The sequence below is a fragment of the Daldinia caldariorum genome, assembly GCF_022478825.1.
Source record: "Daldinia caldariorum strain CBS 122874 unplaced genomic scaffold F4812scaffold_2, whole genome shotgun sequence".
In the NCBI taxonomy this organism is placed as follows: Eukaryota; Fungi; Ascomycota; class Sordariomycetes; order Xylariales; family Hypoxylaceae; genus Daldinia; species Daldinia caldariorum.
The window spans coordinates 3500061-3513815 of NW_025953038.1; the positions used below are offsets into that span (position 1 = coordinate 3500061).

The 13755-nt window shown below is 46.4% G+C and overlaps 4 protein-coding genes across 4 annotated transcripts; 2 read left to right on the plus strand and 2 right to left on the minus strand.

The window, feature by feature from the left end:
• Window positions 1-2457: 2457 nt before the first annotated feature.
• F4812DRAFT_456103 (regulator of G protein signaling superfamily) lies at window positions 2458-3447 on the plus strand (the record flags this gene model as incomplete). The annotated part of the gene is made up of 1 exon (XM_047936930.1): window positions 2458-3447. The coding sequence occupies one exon, from the start codon at window positions 2458-2460 to the stop codon at window positions 3445-3447; it is 990 nt and encodes a 329-aa protein (XP_047794317.1).
• An 84-nt stretch (window positions 3448-3531) lies between these two features.
• Window positions 3532-4251, plus strand: F4812DRAFT_456104 (uncharacterized protein; the record flags this gene model as incomplete). The annotated part of the gene is made up of 1 exon (XM_047936931.1): window positions 3532-4251. One exon carries the CDS (start codon window positions 3532-3534, stop codon window positions 4249-4251), a length of 720 nt encoding a protein of 239 aa, XP_047794318.1.
• Window positions 4252-5096: 845 nt separating this feature from the next.
• F4812DRAFT_416340 (DAO-domain-containing protein) lies at window positions 5097-8336 on the minus strand. Its single transcript, XM_047933056.1, has 2 exons — window positions 5907-8336; window positions 5097-5823 (listed from the first exon to the last, which is right to left on the minus strand). Exons 1-2 carry the CDS (start codon window positions 7792-7794, stop codon window positions 5675-5677), a joined length of 2037 nt encoding a protein of 678 aa, XP_047794319.1. The 5' UTR covers window positions 7795-8336; the 3' UTR covers window positions 5097-5674.
• Window positions 8337-9127: 791 nt separating this feature from the next.
• Window positions 9128-11941, minus strand: F4812DRAFT_456106 (uncharacterized protein; the record flags this gene model as incomplete). Its single annotated transcript, XM_047936932.1, has 4 exons — window positions 9128-10080; window positions 10227-11090; window positions 11155-11668; window positions 11723-11941. 4 exons carry the CDS (start codon window positions 11939-11941, stop codon window positions 9128-9130), a joined length of 2550 nt encoding a protein of 849 aa, XP_047794320.1.
• Window positions 11942-13755: the final 1814 nt, after the last annotated feature.

Here is a 13755-nt window from a genome sequence, read left to right on the forward strand (position 1 = left end):
CTTCTTCTAGCGCCATTCTAGCGTAGCGCCACTTTTTCAATACGTAACACACAGTACGTATGTCACCTCACCTTGGCTGAAGCGACCGGGGCGGCCAACTAGAAAGAAGTTGGACGCTGAGAAAATGGTGAAAGATGACGGCAACATGAAGAATAGTCAGGCCGTCAGGTAAGGCTTCGAAACCTAACCTTATTATTGTTCAGTGCCATACCTACATTAGGTACTATGTCATATCGCAACAAAGCGGCACTAGAGCAGGTAGTTGGGAAAAAATCATTCGCGCTATCAGGTAGCCTTATTATTTGTTTCGCTGGTCTTGCTGGTCTCATAACCTTAGGAGGTACCTAATAAGGGTGCGCACGTATATACGAGAGATAAGATCAGGTACTTGTACTATACAATACCTACAATACGTAATAATAGCGAGGGAAGAAAATGCCTACCTAAAGTTAATTGAGGGCGTTCGCCTAGCCCGATTTGCTTCTCTTTTCAGTCTTCCCACCCCTCTCTCTTCTTCCGGTTTTGGGATGTTACGTAGCCGGGTTGGCAGGGTCAGCGCGATCATCAATAGTTTTGTGTCATATTCTAGAAGAATAGAAGAATAGAAGAATAGAAGAAGAATTCCTAAAAGAATACCGTCAAATCCCGTCCTCCCGTCCTCCCGCCCACCTTTTTTTATAAAATCGTCAAATCATGAGCAAGTTGAAGAATTTTCGATGTTTCTATTGTTTCTAGATAAAAAAACGAAAAGCACCTGGGCAATTACGATAGGCTAGAGTCTACGGTATCTTCCATTGTACTTGACATACTTGATATATGTTTTGTACCCAAGTACCTAACCGTACAGTGCAGTGGATTTCGTACCTGTAGAAGATTTTCTTAGTCAAGAGTTCCACCATAAGGTTTAAAGGGGGCACCCATCAAAAGATCCCAGTCATTCGCCATACCGTCAGGTACCTTGATCACCCCCAAGGGTGGGTACCAGTACTTGTCTCCCTTTTCCCTTTAATCTTCCTTCTGTCTCCCACCCGCCTTCTATTCCTAGTTTCTGAGTGTTCCATCCTATCCTGTCTACTATTTTGCCTACTATTTTGTCTACTTATCAACCATTGAAGATCCCTCTTTCTCTCTTCGAAGCTTCACTTTTTTAAACTCTTGGCACCCTTTGCAACCTTCGACAACCTTTGACACCGTCATTCCAAATTTGTCTCGACTTCATTAATCAATCCATTCTTCATTCAATAAATCTCCATTGACATCGACATCGAAATCGAAATCGACATCGCCTATAGGAAAATAACTATACGATACGATACGAAAAAGAACTATATGAAATTAGGAAACGGGAAACAGGAAACACGCCTCAATTGCTAATACTATTATATTTAAATCACTAATTTCCTTCGACACCGGCTCAGCGCCTTTGGTTTTTTTTTTTTTTTTTTGGAACTATACCAACCCGACTAACGTCTCTCTCAACGGCTATCCTGCTGTCGCTGTTACGTCTGGTGGATCTAACTGTTGTGTTTTGGTCCTTCGTTGCGGATCATCTGTGGCCTTCCAGCTCGTCCTTCATTCCACACGGCCTGCCGTACTAGTACGCTGTTAAACCAGACGACCGTTGCTTGTCGGATTTGTTGCACCATCTTGCTCTAGAAGATCGCTAGAAACTCAGGAACCTTACGACTTTGCCGGACCTACGAATTCGTCCTCGCCTGGTCTGAGAGAACCGACTTGACCAAAAAGAAAGCATATTTTCCGTCATGCCCATCTGGATTTGTTGACCTCGAATATCAAATAGTCCATTGATTTACTTAACGACTGTATTAACTTGTCGCTGAACTCGAAACTCTTTTAGCAGGGGGGGACGTTATCAAATTTCATCTCAGCCGCCTCATAACTGCTGAGCCTTTTCATAATCAAACTTGGTTCTCACCTTAGGTCTGCTAGTGAGATTCAGCCTATTATTTTTTTTATAGACATCTCCTGAGATTGTGTCGGAAAGAAACTTTCTCAACTCCACTCGGATTGTTGGCGGTTCTCTCATTGCGCTGCCGTCCCTTGATTCACCAATTCGTATTGGCTAGGATAAGACGGTGTCCTGGTTAGCCGACTTAACTCTAGGTATCTTGAAAGTTGCTTGATATCTGCTGTTACCCGTGTAGTGCCTGGACGGGAGCCTACTGATTGGTTAAAAAGACTTGGCCTTCAGGAATACACGGGCTGCCTGCAGATGATGAAGGCAGCTTGAAGATAAGCTAGAGCAAAGTATTTTGTACGTTTCCAGAGTCTCGTTACGAAACAGTCTTGTCAAACAGCAAGCTTGCCAATTGCATGGCGTTATAGCTTGTTTTGGGTTAAATTCGCTGCAAGAGCTCCTGTTTGCTCAGAGTTACACAGCCAGGCGGATTACCCGATACTTCTAAGGTTGTTCCTCTCTCTAGCTTCAAAGGAATAATGGGAAAACCCAGATTACGAGGAAGCTCGCCAGTCTACTTGAACCAATCTCAATCGGACTTGTCACGTCCACCGTCAGTCTTCGAGGATTGGGACCAAGAAACTGCAATGGAATCCTCACGCCCTACGAGCCTGGCTATACCGCGCACAGGTTCGCCCTTCACCAACCCACCCACGCTGTCGGAGATCCTCTCCAATACAGCACCGCCGCCATGGACGCTGAGTTCTTTCATGGCCTACTTATCTCAAAATCACTGCCTAGAAACTCTTGAGTTTATAATGGATGCAGAACGGTACATGATTATGTATCATCAGATCGCCCAGGGTCATGCACCTAACGGACCGGCGACAATATGCTCGTTATGGCGGAAAGTCATCGATGCGTATATTATGCCATGCGCGCCTCGAGAAGTAAATCTTCCGGCAGACGTTCGCGATCGTCTTCTCCAGCTTCCCTGCTGCAAGGCAAACCCTCCCAGTCCCTCTGAACTCGACGAAGCAGTTCAGATTGTGCGAGAGCTAATAAATGATTCCGTCCTTGTGCCTTTTCTTGAGTCTGTCGTCTCAGCTACGGCTGAATCGCGTGCTGAGGAAGACCCTCAAGAATATAGACAAGGACGCTCACGCCTTCGAATACCCAGGGATATCGGATACGACGACGAAGCAAGCCAGTCACCTAGGTCGTCCTATCTTCCGCATTTCATTATGGGACGTGGTGTAGCTGGTAACCGGTCTACATCCGCCTCGGTCGAGACAATAGTTGATTTAGTGATTGACGATATTAGCCCGAATTCGACTCCTGGAGTCGAACCAATGACACCGCCTACAACACCACCCACCTCGGATCTTGCGTTCAATACTTCGCCTAACACTCTGCAAAAAGCGATTTCGGGAAATAGTTGGAAGAAGATGGGTGCCAAGTTAGGGTTGACAAGGAAGAGCAAATCCGTTCGTCGCGCAGGTTCAACATCTAGCCAACCCCCATTATGAGGGTTACAGGTCGCGCCATCACCTGACCTCTCCGTTTCTGTGAGTAGTAACAGCTCGACGCCCACTTTACGAGAGGCTTCCAGTATGAGTACGCTGTGGGAGGATCCCCACCCCGGCGAAAAATTGGAGATTCCTTCTGGGGGTTCTGCTGGATCATACACTTGTTCGCAGAATGTCGATGGAGATGTCACGGGTGGCGTGGCCGTGAAAGCGCGTGGCGCATATCAAAATAATGAATCATGTACGGTTGGGCGTGATGTTCGGTGTCGTCGCCGCAGCACCAAGCCCAAACCGGTGAAGATTCCTGCTAGAGTGGTTGAGGAGCCGGATACGAAAGGTGGCCCGGTAGTTATGCCTCAACCACGTGGGTTTGTAAAAAGACCACTACACCTTCTACGTTCCCCCGGGTCCTTCCATAGTTTTAATTATGAAACGGATACCGAGACAGAGGCCAGCGCCGAGACTGGAACTCCCGTTAGTGATGCGGAAACAGATCAATCCGAAATTACTATCGGCCGGGCCAGCCTCAGCAACTTTTCGAATTGCCTAGGCATATCGCAAGAAGATGACGATACGTCTCTTACTGTTGTCGATTCCGACGCCTATGCGCGAGCCAGCAATGTCGACGACGCCTATGGCTGGGAAGCGGAGCTTGAGCGCAAGATGAAGTGCAGAGTCAGTACGGATTCTGTGTGCTCTTACCGCCATCACAACCAGCAATACCGGAATTCGGATAGCGGTATGCGAGGCCTCCTACATCGCGTTTTTTCCGCATCTGGGAGGAGAGTCAATTCCGGATTTTAGATCTACGTTTTATTTTTGCCATGAAAGATGGTATTTATTGAATTACGCGAGACGGATTAATGAGTCGATCTACTTTTTATCGTTTTCAGCAGAGCGGCTTTGCAAAAGTTTTTGACTTACCGTGGTCATCATCGGCGGGTTTGAAATGCATCTGGTTATTTTATTTTTTTGGTTCATCATTCAACACGGCGTTATTATCCGGACGGCCAGGCAACTGGGTCCTACGGCGGCAAGCATCAAAATAAACCGGGTCAAATATTGGCATAGAATGGGAAATCAATAAGGTTTTTCTTTTTCTTTTGGCGAGGCGTTCATACGGGACAGGGTTTGGATATCACGACTATTTTTTTTTAGCTAGATGTAACGAATTTCCGCTCAACGTTAATTTTTTTTTGTTGTTGTTCTTGGGTCGGTGGGAAGGGAGGTATCGAACAAAGCAAAGCAAAGTAGCAACATGGTTTGCAAAAAGGACATTTTTTGGCTCTAACTTTACAACTTGCGCAAGCATTGTATACTGTACATTGTTATAGAGCGGGAACTATTTGGGCAAGACAAGAATAAGACCACCAGACCAGACCGGGCAAGACAGACAAACGGGAGAGTTTATGTGCTGTTGTTATGGTTATATCCAAATCCGTATAGCTTATCGGGATATATCCGTAAATCTCCTTGGGTTGGTTAAACTAAGTAAGAGGAGCCTAATGAATATAGTATGAAAGTCCACGTTGATTGAGATTCATGAGGAATGAATGAATGAATGAATATTTATATTGGACATGATGCTAGGTATCTTATTAAAAGTACTTTAACCATCTAATAATCCTGTACAATGGTTTCCAAGAGCTAGGTGTTAAACTGCCAACCTACCTTGTATCAACAGTCAACGCGACCTGTATGGTGTGAGGTATGTATGAGGTATGTATGAGGTATGTATATCCCATTATCAGAATAGCTCTCAAACAGCACCCCAGATCCAAATCTACTATTCATAGTCTTCATTTTCTATTTGCTATATCGACTATCAAATCCATTACAGCTACAGGCCATGTCATGTCATGTCATGTCATGTCATGCCGCTATGAATTTCCCATCACCATCACCATCGCCATCGCCATCAGCCTTGAGCAGCAAGCGACGACAATCAACATAAGGCGACGGAAATGCTCCTCCTCCTCCTCCTTAAAATGGCACCCAAGGAAAATAGCAAAACCCGCGCCAGAATTGCTCCATCCAGCCGGCCGTCTACATCTTCGAATTAACAGGTAAGGGTGGTTTTCTTTTTATACCCAACAAAAAACCCCTCATTTCCCCCCGTCTCTTTTAGTTATCTCTAACCTAACTACCTAGGTAAAAACTCTCGCTTTCTCTCCCCTACCATCTCCTCTCCTTTGGTCCATCCGTACGCTCTTTTATATCTAATAATTTACTCCTCTACAACGGGGGGCTTGTTGTGCCTCGAGTACATCTTGTACTCGAGTGAAGAGCTGAAGTCGAGCTTGCCCTTCTCGACTTGGGCTCTGGTGACGGAAAGCATCGGCTCGGGCAGACCCATCGACTGCAAGAATACTACGGCTAAAATTGAGGTTTTGAATCAGCATCTGTCCTTCCAAGACAGGCATGAGGAAATAATATTGATAACAGGTCATGTTACTTACTGTCCTTCCATTCCCGCTCCTCTCGTTTTCGGTCCCACTTCAGCTCCTGGCTCATGATGTCGATGACCTTAGGCAGGGACTCAAGTGCGGCTTGGGCGTTCAGGAATGCCAATCTCGTTCTCCGTGCGATGACGTCAACGGCAGTCTGCGCGTACTCGTTCTGAACGGCATATCTGATTTCGCCATCCACAAAGGGGTAAAGACGAGCTATCCGCTCTCCCCTCGCGGGAAATCGCAGGTCCGTCGGCTTGCACATAGCTGCGACAGTCCACGCTCTGTCACCGTAGCTTTCTGTCAGGTGCTTGGCGACCTCGGTCTCGATGCCGAAGTGCTGGATCAAGTTGATGAACAAGGTCTTGCTGAAGCCATGAGCACCGACTAGTCGGACGTTGTGAGTCTGGCAGGATCCGTCTAGGATTGCACCGTCGTCTATGGCTTCGGTGCCACTGACTCGTGGTGCGTTAGGGTAGGGCTTGGTGGGAAGGTTGAATTCCTTGACTGCTGCATCTACGCAATCCTCCGCCATTTGTCGGTAGGTTGTCCATTTTCCACCCGCACATGTTACGAGACCGGAGCTGGAAATATCAACAAGGTGGTTTCGTACTAGTGATTGCGTGTTTTGGGCCTTGGGGTCTTTGACGAGGGGACGAATGCCGGCCCATGCTGCGAGCACGTCGCCGCGGCGGACATGGATATCAGGAGAGAGATAATGGCTAACTTCGTTCAAAATCCATTGGATCGACTTCTCATCGGGAAGAGGGTTCGGGGTGATAGATGTAGGTTCGTCAGTCGTGCCTGCAATTGTGTTTCCTTGCCACGGGAGGAAGAAAATGACTCGTCCGTCTGATGTCGATGGATCGATCAATCCCATGTTTGAAGGACTGTAATAACCGGGTAAGATGACGTGAACACCCGAAGCGGGTGCGACAATTTCTTTACAATCCTGGTCGTCAAGTTTTCGGATAGAATCGGTAAAGGGACCAGTGCAGTTGACGACACACTTGGCTTTGACGGCAATAGGTTCAGATTTCTTCCCATTACGCTCCTCAATCGTATCCTTGACCACCGCACCATTTAGCTTGCCGTTCTCATCCTTTGTTAGACCAGTCACCTCGGCATGGTTCAGTACAGTAGCTCCATATACCGCTGCGGTCATAGCAATAGAGACGTTCATTCTAGAGTCGTTGTGGGCGCCGTCGTAATATACCAGAGCACCGACGAGATCAGTTTGCTTCAACATAGGGAAAGCATCCAGAGCCTTACTCCTGGTCAAGAAGTAAGAACTCTCAATACCTTCGCTGCCAGCGAGGAAATCGTAGAACTTAGTACCAGCCCAATAATATGGTGCCTTCCACCACTTATCCAGGGGAAGCATAATAGGTAGCCATGAACTCAGGTGAGGAGCTGTCTGCAAGAAGTATTTGCGCTCCTTGAGGGCCTCCTTGACTAATTGGTACTGACTGTAATCCAAGTTCCATACAGCCTTTTCCAAGTATCTCACGCCACCATGTACAAGCTTAGTACTTTTACTACTGGTGCCACTGCTAAAATCATCTCTTTCGACGATTGCTACCTTGAGACCTCTAGTAACAGCATCCAACGCAACACCTGATCCAGTGGCTCCACCGCCAATAACAAGCATATCATACTCTTCATCTGGTCTGGTGCTCTTTTTTAAGTCGGCTATTTGCTCTTCTCGTGATTTTACTTTCGGAAACCTAGGGAGCTTAAATGTACCGTCGGCGCCGTAGATTGGGGGAGGAACTGCAGGGCCTTCGAAGCCTGGAATATTCCTGGGTCGATATGAGTATAGAAGCGCACCACCGCCGACCGCGGCGATTGTGGTGGGAAGGGCAATGCGCCTCAATCCTCTACCTAATCTGTTCATGTTGAGAGAGTTCGTCTCGGATTAGATTAATACTGAGATGTGTCTTTTGATTTGCACTGCCAGAATCTCTCTGGCAATGCTGGCTAGGCCTAGCTGTAGACACAGAATTGTGTTCAACTTCTTCCGGCTCGAGGGTTATATATTATACAAGAAAGAGTGTGCAGAGCTGGAGGGAAGAAGAATGATTTAATTGCCTTGAGGCTTGAATTACTGAGGCTAGAGGTTGTAAAAAGGGGAAGAATAATTAGGGAAATAGAGAAATTTCGCTCAGTCAGAATAAGTGACGAAATTGAATGGTGTTAGTACAAGGCGTGGGGGGTGAGTGACCACGCGGTCAGGCACTTTTCCTTTCAGTGGAGAAGTAAATGGAGAAGAATGGGGACTGGAACTACGTGTAGAAGCTGATATCAACATTGTATTCGTATGTACAAGTTACGCCGAAAGAATGGAAATATAGTGTACACAGTTAATAGGGAAAAAAGGGCTTGCTTTTAGTGTAAGTCGAAGTATTAATAACTGGGCTGGGTCTGCAACTCCCTTCCTAGAGTGTAAAAAAAAAAGAGTGAGCTGCTTCCTTCCATCCCTCCAATACCCCACATGGGGCCTGGGCATGTTTGGGGATGCGGCAACCAGGACGGCTGGTTTCGGTATAGGTTAGGTACCTACCTCCTAAGGTACTTAAATGTGTTATGTAGCGCAAAGGTGATTAGCACAAGGTTATGCATAGTATATCGATATAGTTCAATTGATTGGGGGAAGAACTTTCCTACAGGATTCGATACAGGTTAACCTAGATAGGTAACCCGTAGACTCGGCCATAGATGTTCCCATTCCCATTCCCATGAACCAATTGGCCACCTGGTAAATGAATCATAGATATGTGGTATCTCCTTTATTACCTAAGTTGATTCCACAAAGATTATCGATTGTCTTTTATCCATAGAACTCGTAATCTCATGATTTTGTTGAGAAATTATTGAGAAATTATATTGTTTGTTGCTCCTCTCAGTAATTACGTAGGGTATTAATAACCTAGGTAGGTAAATAGGGGGGATCCATACGAGGTAGCTTCTTTCGCGCGTCTCGTCATACCTTCACTGACGTATTCTTTCTTATCGTCATTACGGGTTCGGGGTAATAGCGCCCAACCTACATACTATGTAGAGATAGTACCTTTGGGGTTAGACTAAAACGATTTTTAGTACGGATCCGTACATGTGATTAAATTTTAACCTCTAACCTAATAACTTTCAATAGTGTATTGCTACTAGGTACCGTAAGTAATAACAACAGCAATTCCAATTTCATCTATCATCTATATTGGACAAAAATGTCAAAGTCCGTCAACACAGATAGCAAATAGTTCGTCAACAAATGTAATGGCGTCGTTGGCTTTTTCTCTTTCGGCTACAGCACGATTGTCTTCTTCTACTCCCGATAGAGGAGCGGTCGTCCCAAAGTCAAAACCCGCTCCAGCTTTGACCATGGTCACGCGGTCAACGCCAACAGGAGATTTCGACGGAGCAGACGCACCGCCACCGCTAACATCGTCGATCTGTATTATATCTACCTGGATCTCCTGTGACACCATAATGCCTCCGAAAGAGGACGATTGCTGCGCCGCCGCTTGGTCCGAAATCGTATCACTCCATGATTTATGGCGATTGGCGTATCCTTGACTGCACCGATTTATTGTAGAAGCGTATTCATTTGAATCGTAATTGGAATGCCTCCGCACCAATTCCGTTGGAGTTGAGCATCCCTCTTCAACCGTGGCATAGTCCTCAGTTTTCGTCCGCCTAAACCGACGCAATGAGCCCAACCCAGTTCGCCAGAGTATGGCTCGCCCAGCTCGTTGGTATATTGCAGGCGGTTTATCGATTGGCACTGTATTTGCGGTCGGGGATAGTCCTCGATGCACATACCGTGTAAATGCGGCCAGGTGAGGCGAATTCTTGTATGCCATCTGATGAATCTTAAAGAAATTCATGGGTATAAACTCGCATCGAGGACTGCTGGCGCCGGCGTGAATCGGCATCATCATGCAGAGAGCAATCATTGTGCAAGATTCCGAGCTTAATCCAGCCCGAGCTCTGCACGGTACTTGAACTACCCTAGAAGTTAATATGGCTTCGTCGAAAACAGGGTTATCTATCCAGGCGCGAAGGGATTGCAGAGCGTCCGATAGCTGCGAAGCAAAAAGCGCCTCTCGAGGAGAAAGCTTCCTCAACGCATCAAGATTTTGGAGCAGGAGAGGGACATCAATTCTGCCAAGTCGACGAATAACTACACGTCGTGAGTTAGCTGTGAAATTGTGTGTGCAAGGAGCATTGAAACAAAGCAATATGCGCTAGACAATTGGCCCTTCGAGTTACGCCAAATCGATGGTTGACTCAAAACTATTGACGGAGGGAAATTATTAATATACGTACCATCCATCTGCCACGATTCCAAGCGTTCAAGCGGTATTGGCATAGTGGGAAGCAAGTTCCGGGCGTCCTTTTTGACCACAACGTCGAAACCGAAACTTCCTACGCGAGCCTTGACGCCAAAGAAGCCGAGATGTACTCCACGATGCAGTACGGCGCCCCCTTCGGCCAGCGTTGCCATGCTTCTGAGCTTGCCTTTGAGGTCTCTGCTCTTTATCTTCATTCGGGATCCAATAATACCGCACACCTGGTGAGGCTCTGCAAACCGGAAACCAGCAGCTTCGAGTCGATCCACCTCGACAGAATGTTCGAGATGGCGGACCAAAAACATCAATAAACCCCGTCCATGCTCCTGGCGAAACATTGTCCGAAGAATTTGTGCTCTACCGTATCTGCTAGGCCCGCCCTTTTCTAGAACGTTGTCAAAGCTATAGCTAAGTGTATGGGGTAACTCGTCAACCCCTGTAGCTAGGATCTCATCCCATAAAATTCCGATGTCGACAAGCTTTTCTTTGAACATAGTTGCCAAATTCATAGCTGCAACACAGAACAACTCGCGAAATATGGTATCATAATCTCCGATTAGGTTGCCGTCATCGTCAACGAGGCGAATCTTGGTATCGCGGATATCCTTGGGTAAACGCGCGAGATGTTTGGCCATACCGTCAACCATACCGACCACGCTATTCCAATCTCTCGATACTTGAAACATCCAATGGAAAAGCGGATGAGCAATCCCGAAAGTATCCCCTTGAGACTTTTCCACATAAGTGTCTGTAATCTTCTCGCTGGGCAACAATCCATCTGGGTTCACGAGAATCCTTCCCGACTTATCGAATACCGCTGCCGCCAAAACAATCTGTTGGGCTTTGCTCGCGTTTCGTCTCCTGACGCGTGTCGCATAAATGATCGATCCTGCCATGAAGAGTACCGCGGGGATCAATAGGCATATGACGATTATAATGGCTTGACTCAGAGAGTTGGGGATTGCCATTTGTATATTTTAAGCGATAATTCGTGCCAACAGCGGCAACCCAGTGCATTCCAGACACGGCGCCAGATAACAAAAATGCAGATAGCGATCTTTTCTTCCACGAATTTTTCCAAGATGCTCTACACAGGAAGAACAGTGATAGGGCCATAATACTGGCAGCTACTGCGATAACTACCGCCCCCGCGATGAACGTTTTGCCATATATGCAGTCGTAGTTAGTCATAGAAGCGTTACCCAAGTAATACATTCCACAGATACCGCCACCAGCAAGCACACCTCCGCAACATATTCGCCGCCCAGAGACCATATACTTTGCGCCAATAGCTGTGAAAGCTAACAGGAGTATAATCACTGGCAAGAAAAAGGTGAGCGCAGAGAAATGACTGGCATAGTCGATAAGGAGTTCAGGTTCGCCGTCGCCCAGGACTATCGCTTGATTGCCGACAAAATGCTACAACCGGTTAGGCGTTGCAACTTTTCTTGAAGGTGGTTCGGGAAGTCTTACCATACACCATATCGATATCCCACCCATAGACACCGCAGCACTAACTAGTACGAGGTGGTTGGATAAGCCCTTCCAGGAAATTCGCCGGTTCAGTAGTTCCAGTGTTAAGGCCGCTCCTATATAAGAGACAAGGTAACTTAGGAACACGAAGCCTCCCCGGAACGATCGAGGTACAATTTCGCCCTCATATTGCTGAAGTAGTTTGTCCACTTTCGACATGGTGAAGAGCCACCCCCTTCGTATAGGTCAGATCGAGAGCCACGGAAGTGACTTGCTATGAGACGACTGAAAGCATTAACGACAATTCAATCCGGAGGGAATGGCGTGTGGTTGTTGCTTGTAGGATGGCAGTTTGTGAAGCGTCATGATACTGCCTAATTGTCACTAATTGATTATAAGGACGTATGTGTCAAGTCGTAAGAGATATTGATATGCCTGTATGTAGGCAAGGACCAGCTTAGGTGTCGGGCCACTCAATACATACAAGCAGAAGCTCGAAGGCAAATGTGAAGAACACCGCAGGAACGAAATAGTGTTCGGACCCGATAGTATAAGGAAATTAGACTCGATCAGACGATGCAGTCGCTATATGGAATCGTTGCTCTGACCTCGAAGCAAGCCCTACGCCGGACACATCATAGAGTGCAGCAGACCTCAATGTTGCGATTTTGGCAATGCGTTCAAAGAACAATGATAGAACAGGGTCCTACTGGGTAATTATGAAGATGAAAATTTCAAAGAAGGACTGGATTTATGCAGGGGGTCTCATCGTTGGGTCCTGAATTGCTTTTTCGAATAGCGCAGAGTGGAAGCAAGCACAGAACCGTGAGCATTGATCACGATGATTCCGATATGGCGGCACTTAGGGAGATGCCACCACAGCTTGGCACGTACATAACCCTCTTACATTGGAGAAGAGTTTGCTCAATCATCTATCAATAGGTAAACTCCTCATCTTACGCGTGGAGTTGGTAAGGTCAAAAACGCAGCATTTCTGAGCTAGCTTATTTCTTCCCAGATTGCCGATTGCCAACTACCAACTACCAACATTCAAAGGATGACTAGGACCAATAAAAGCAGGGCCACAGCAAGTCCAAAGAATGACGATAAAGGACATGCAAATGGTCCTGCTGGTTGACAATTATATGGTTCCCGGAAAAGTTAACCTTATATTCAGCTTCCACGACCATGCATATTGTTTGCGTCGGCGGACATACTAACTTACTGATATTTTCAGATTACTATCACTCCTGTTGGTTCATCCTTTCTGTAATTTGACAGCTGAGTGTGTATAGAAATCTTTGCAGTTTGCTGCATGTAGTTCTAGCCGGTATGCTCAGCATCCCGTTGTCATTTTATTTCTTTTTGCTGCCAATCGTTATTGAAGAGAACTCCGTAAGTAAACTTGTACTATATTCTAACCATAACCCTAACCATTTACAAAAGCAACGAGTCTTCCACGTGTGAGAGGTTATGCTATTCCTCACATCAAAGAGGGCCATCGATCAAGGGATACATAATCTAACTAGGCGGATCGTGAAGAGTTGGGAGCTATTGGCACTTTCTGTTGCATGACCCCTGGTTTTTACACATGACGAGCTGCGGCACCCCTCTCTAATATTTCGTTACCAGGCGTTCGGTACCTTAGCCATGATATTTTAATCAAGATTTCCTTTGATTACCTAGGTACCTCATAGAGCTGCTTGGCTACTTCTTCTCTTCCTTCATTTGATTCGCTAATTCCTAACAGTCCTATGTACCTATGCAGCCAGCCTCAGCCCATATACCTTTTCTCGCTGTGTATTAATGCTCCGCTCTGGAATGATACATGTATTATTTTAGCAAAACTATCATGAAAGGAAGAAAAGAGGCACGCCGCAGACTCCAATAGCTACTTTTGGTTGGTGATATCAACCCTGCTTCTGTGGTATGAGCCAACAAACGAAATCTACTCTTAAAATTCATTTACGTCATCACACTGGCCGCAATGGTCCTTCGAGGCAATCTTATAATTGCATGTTAAGGCCAGCCTA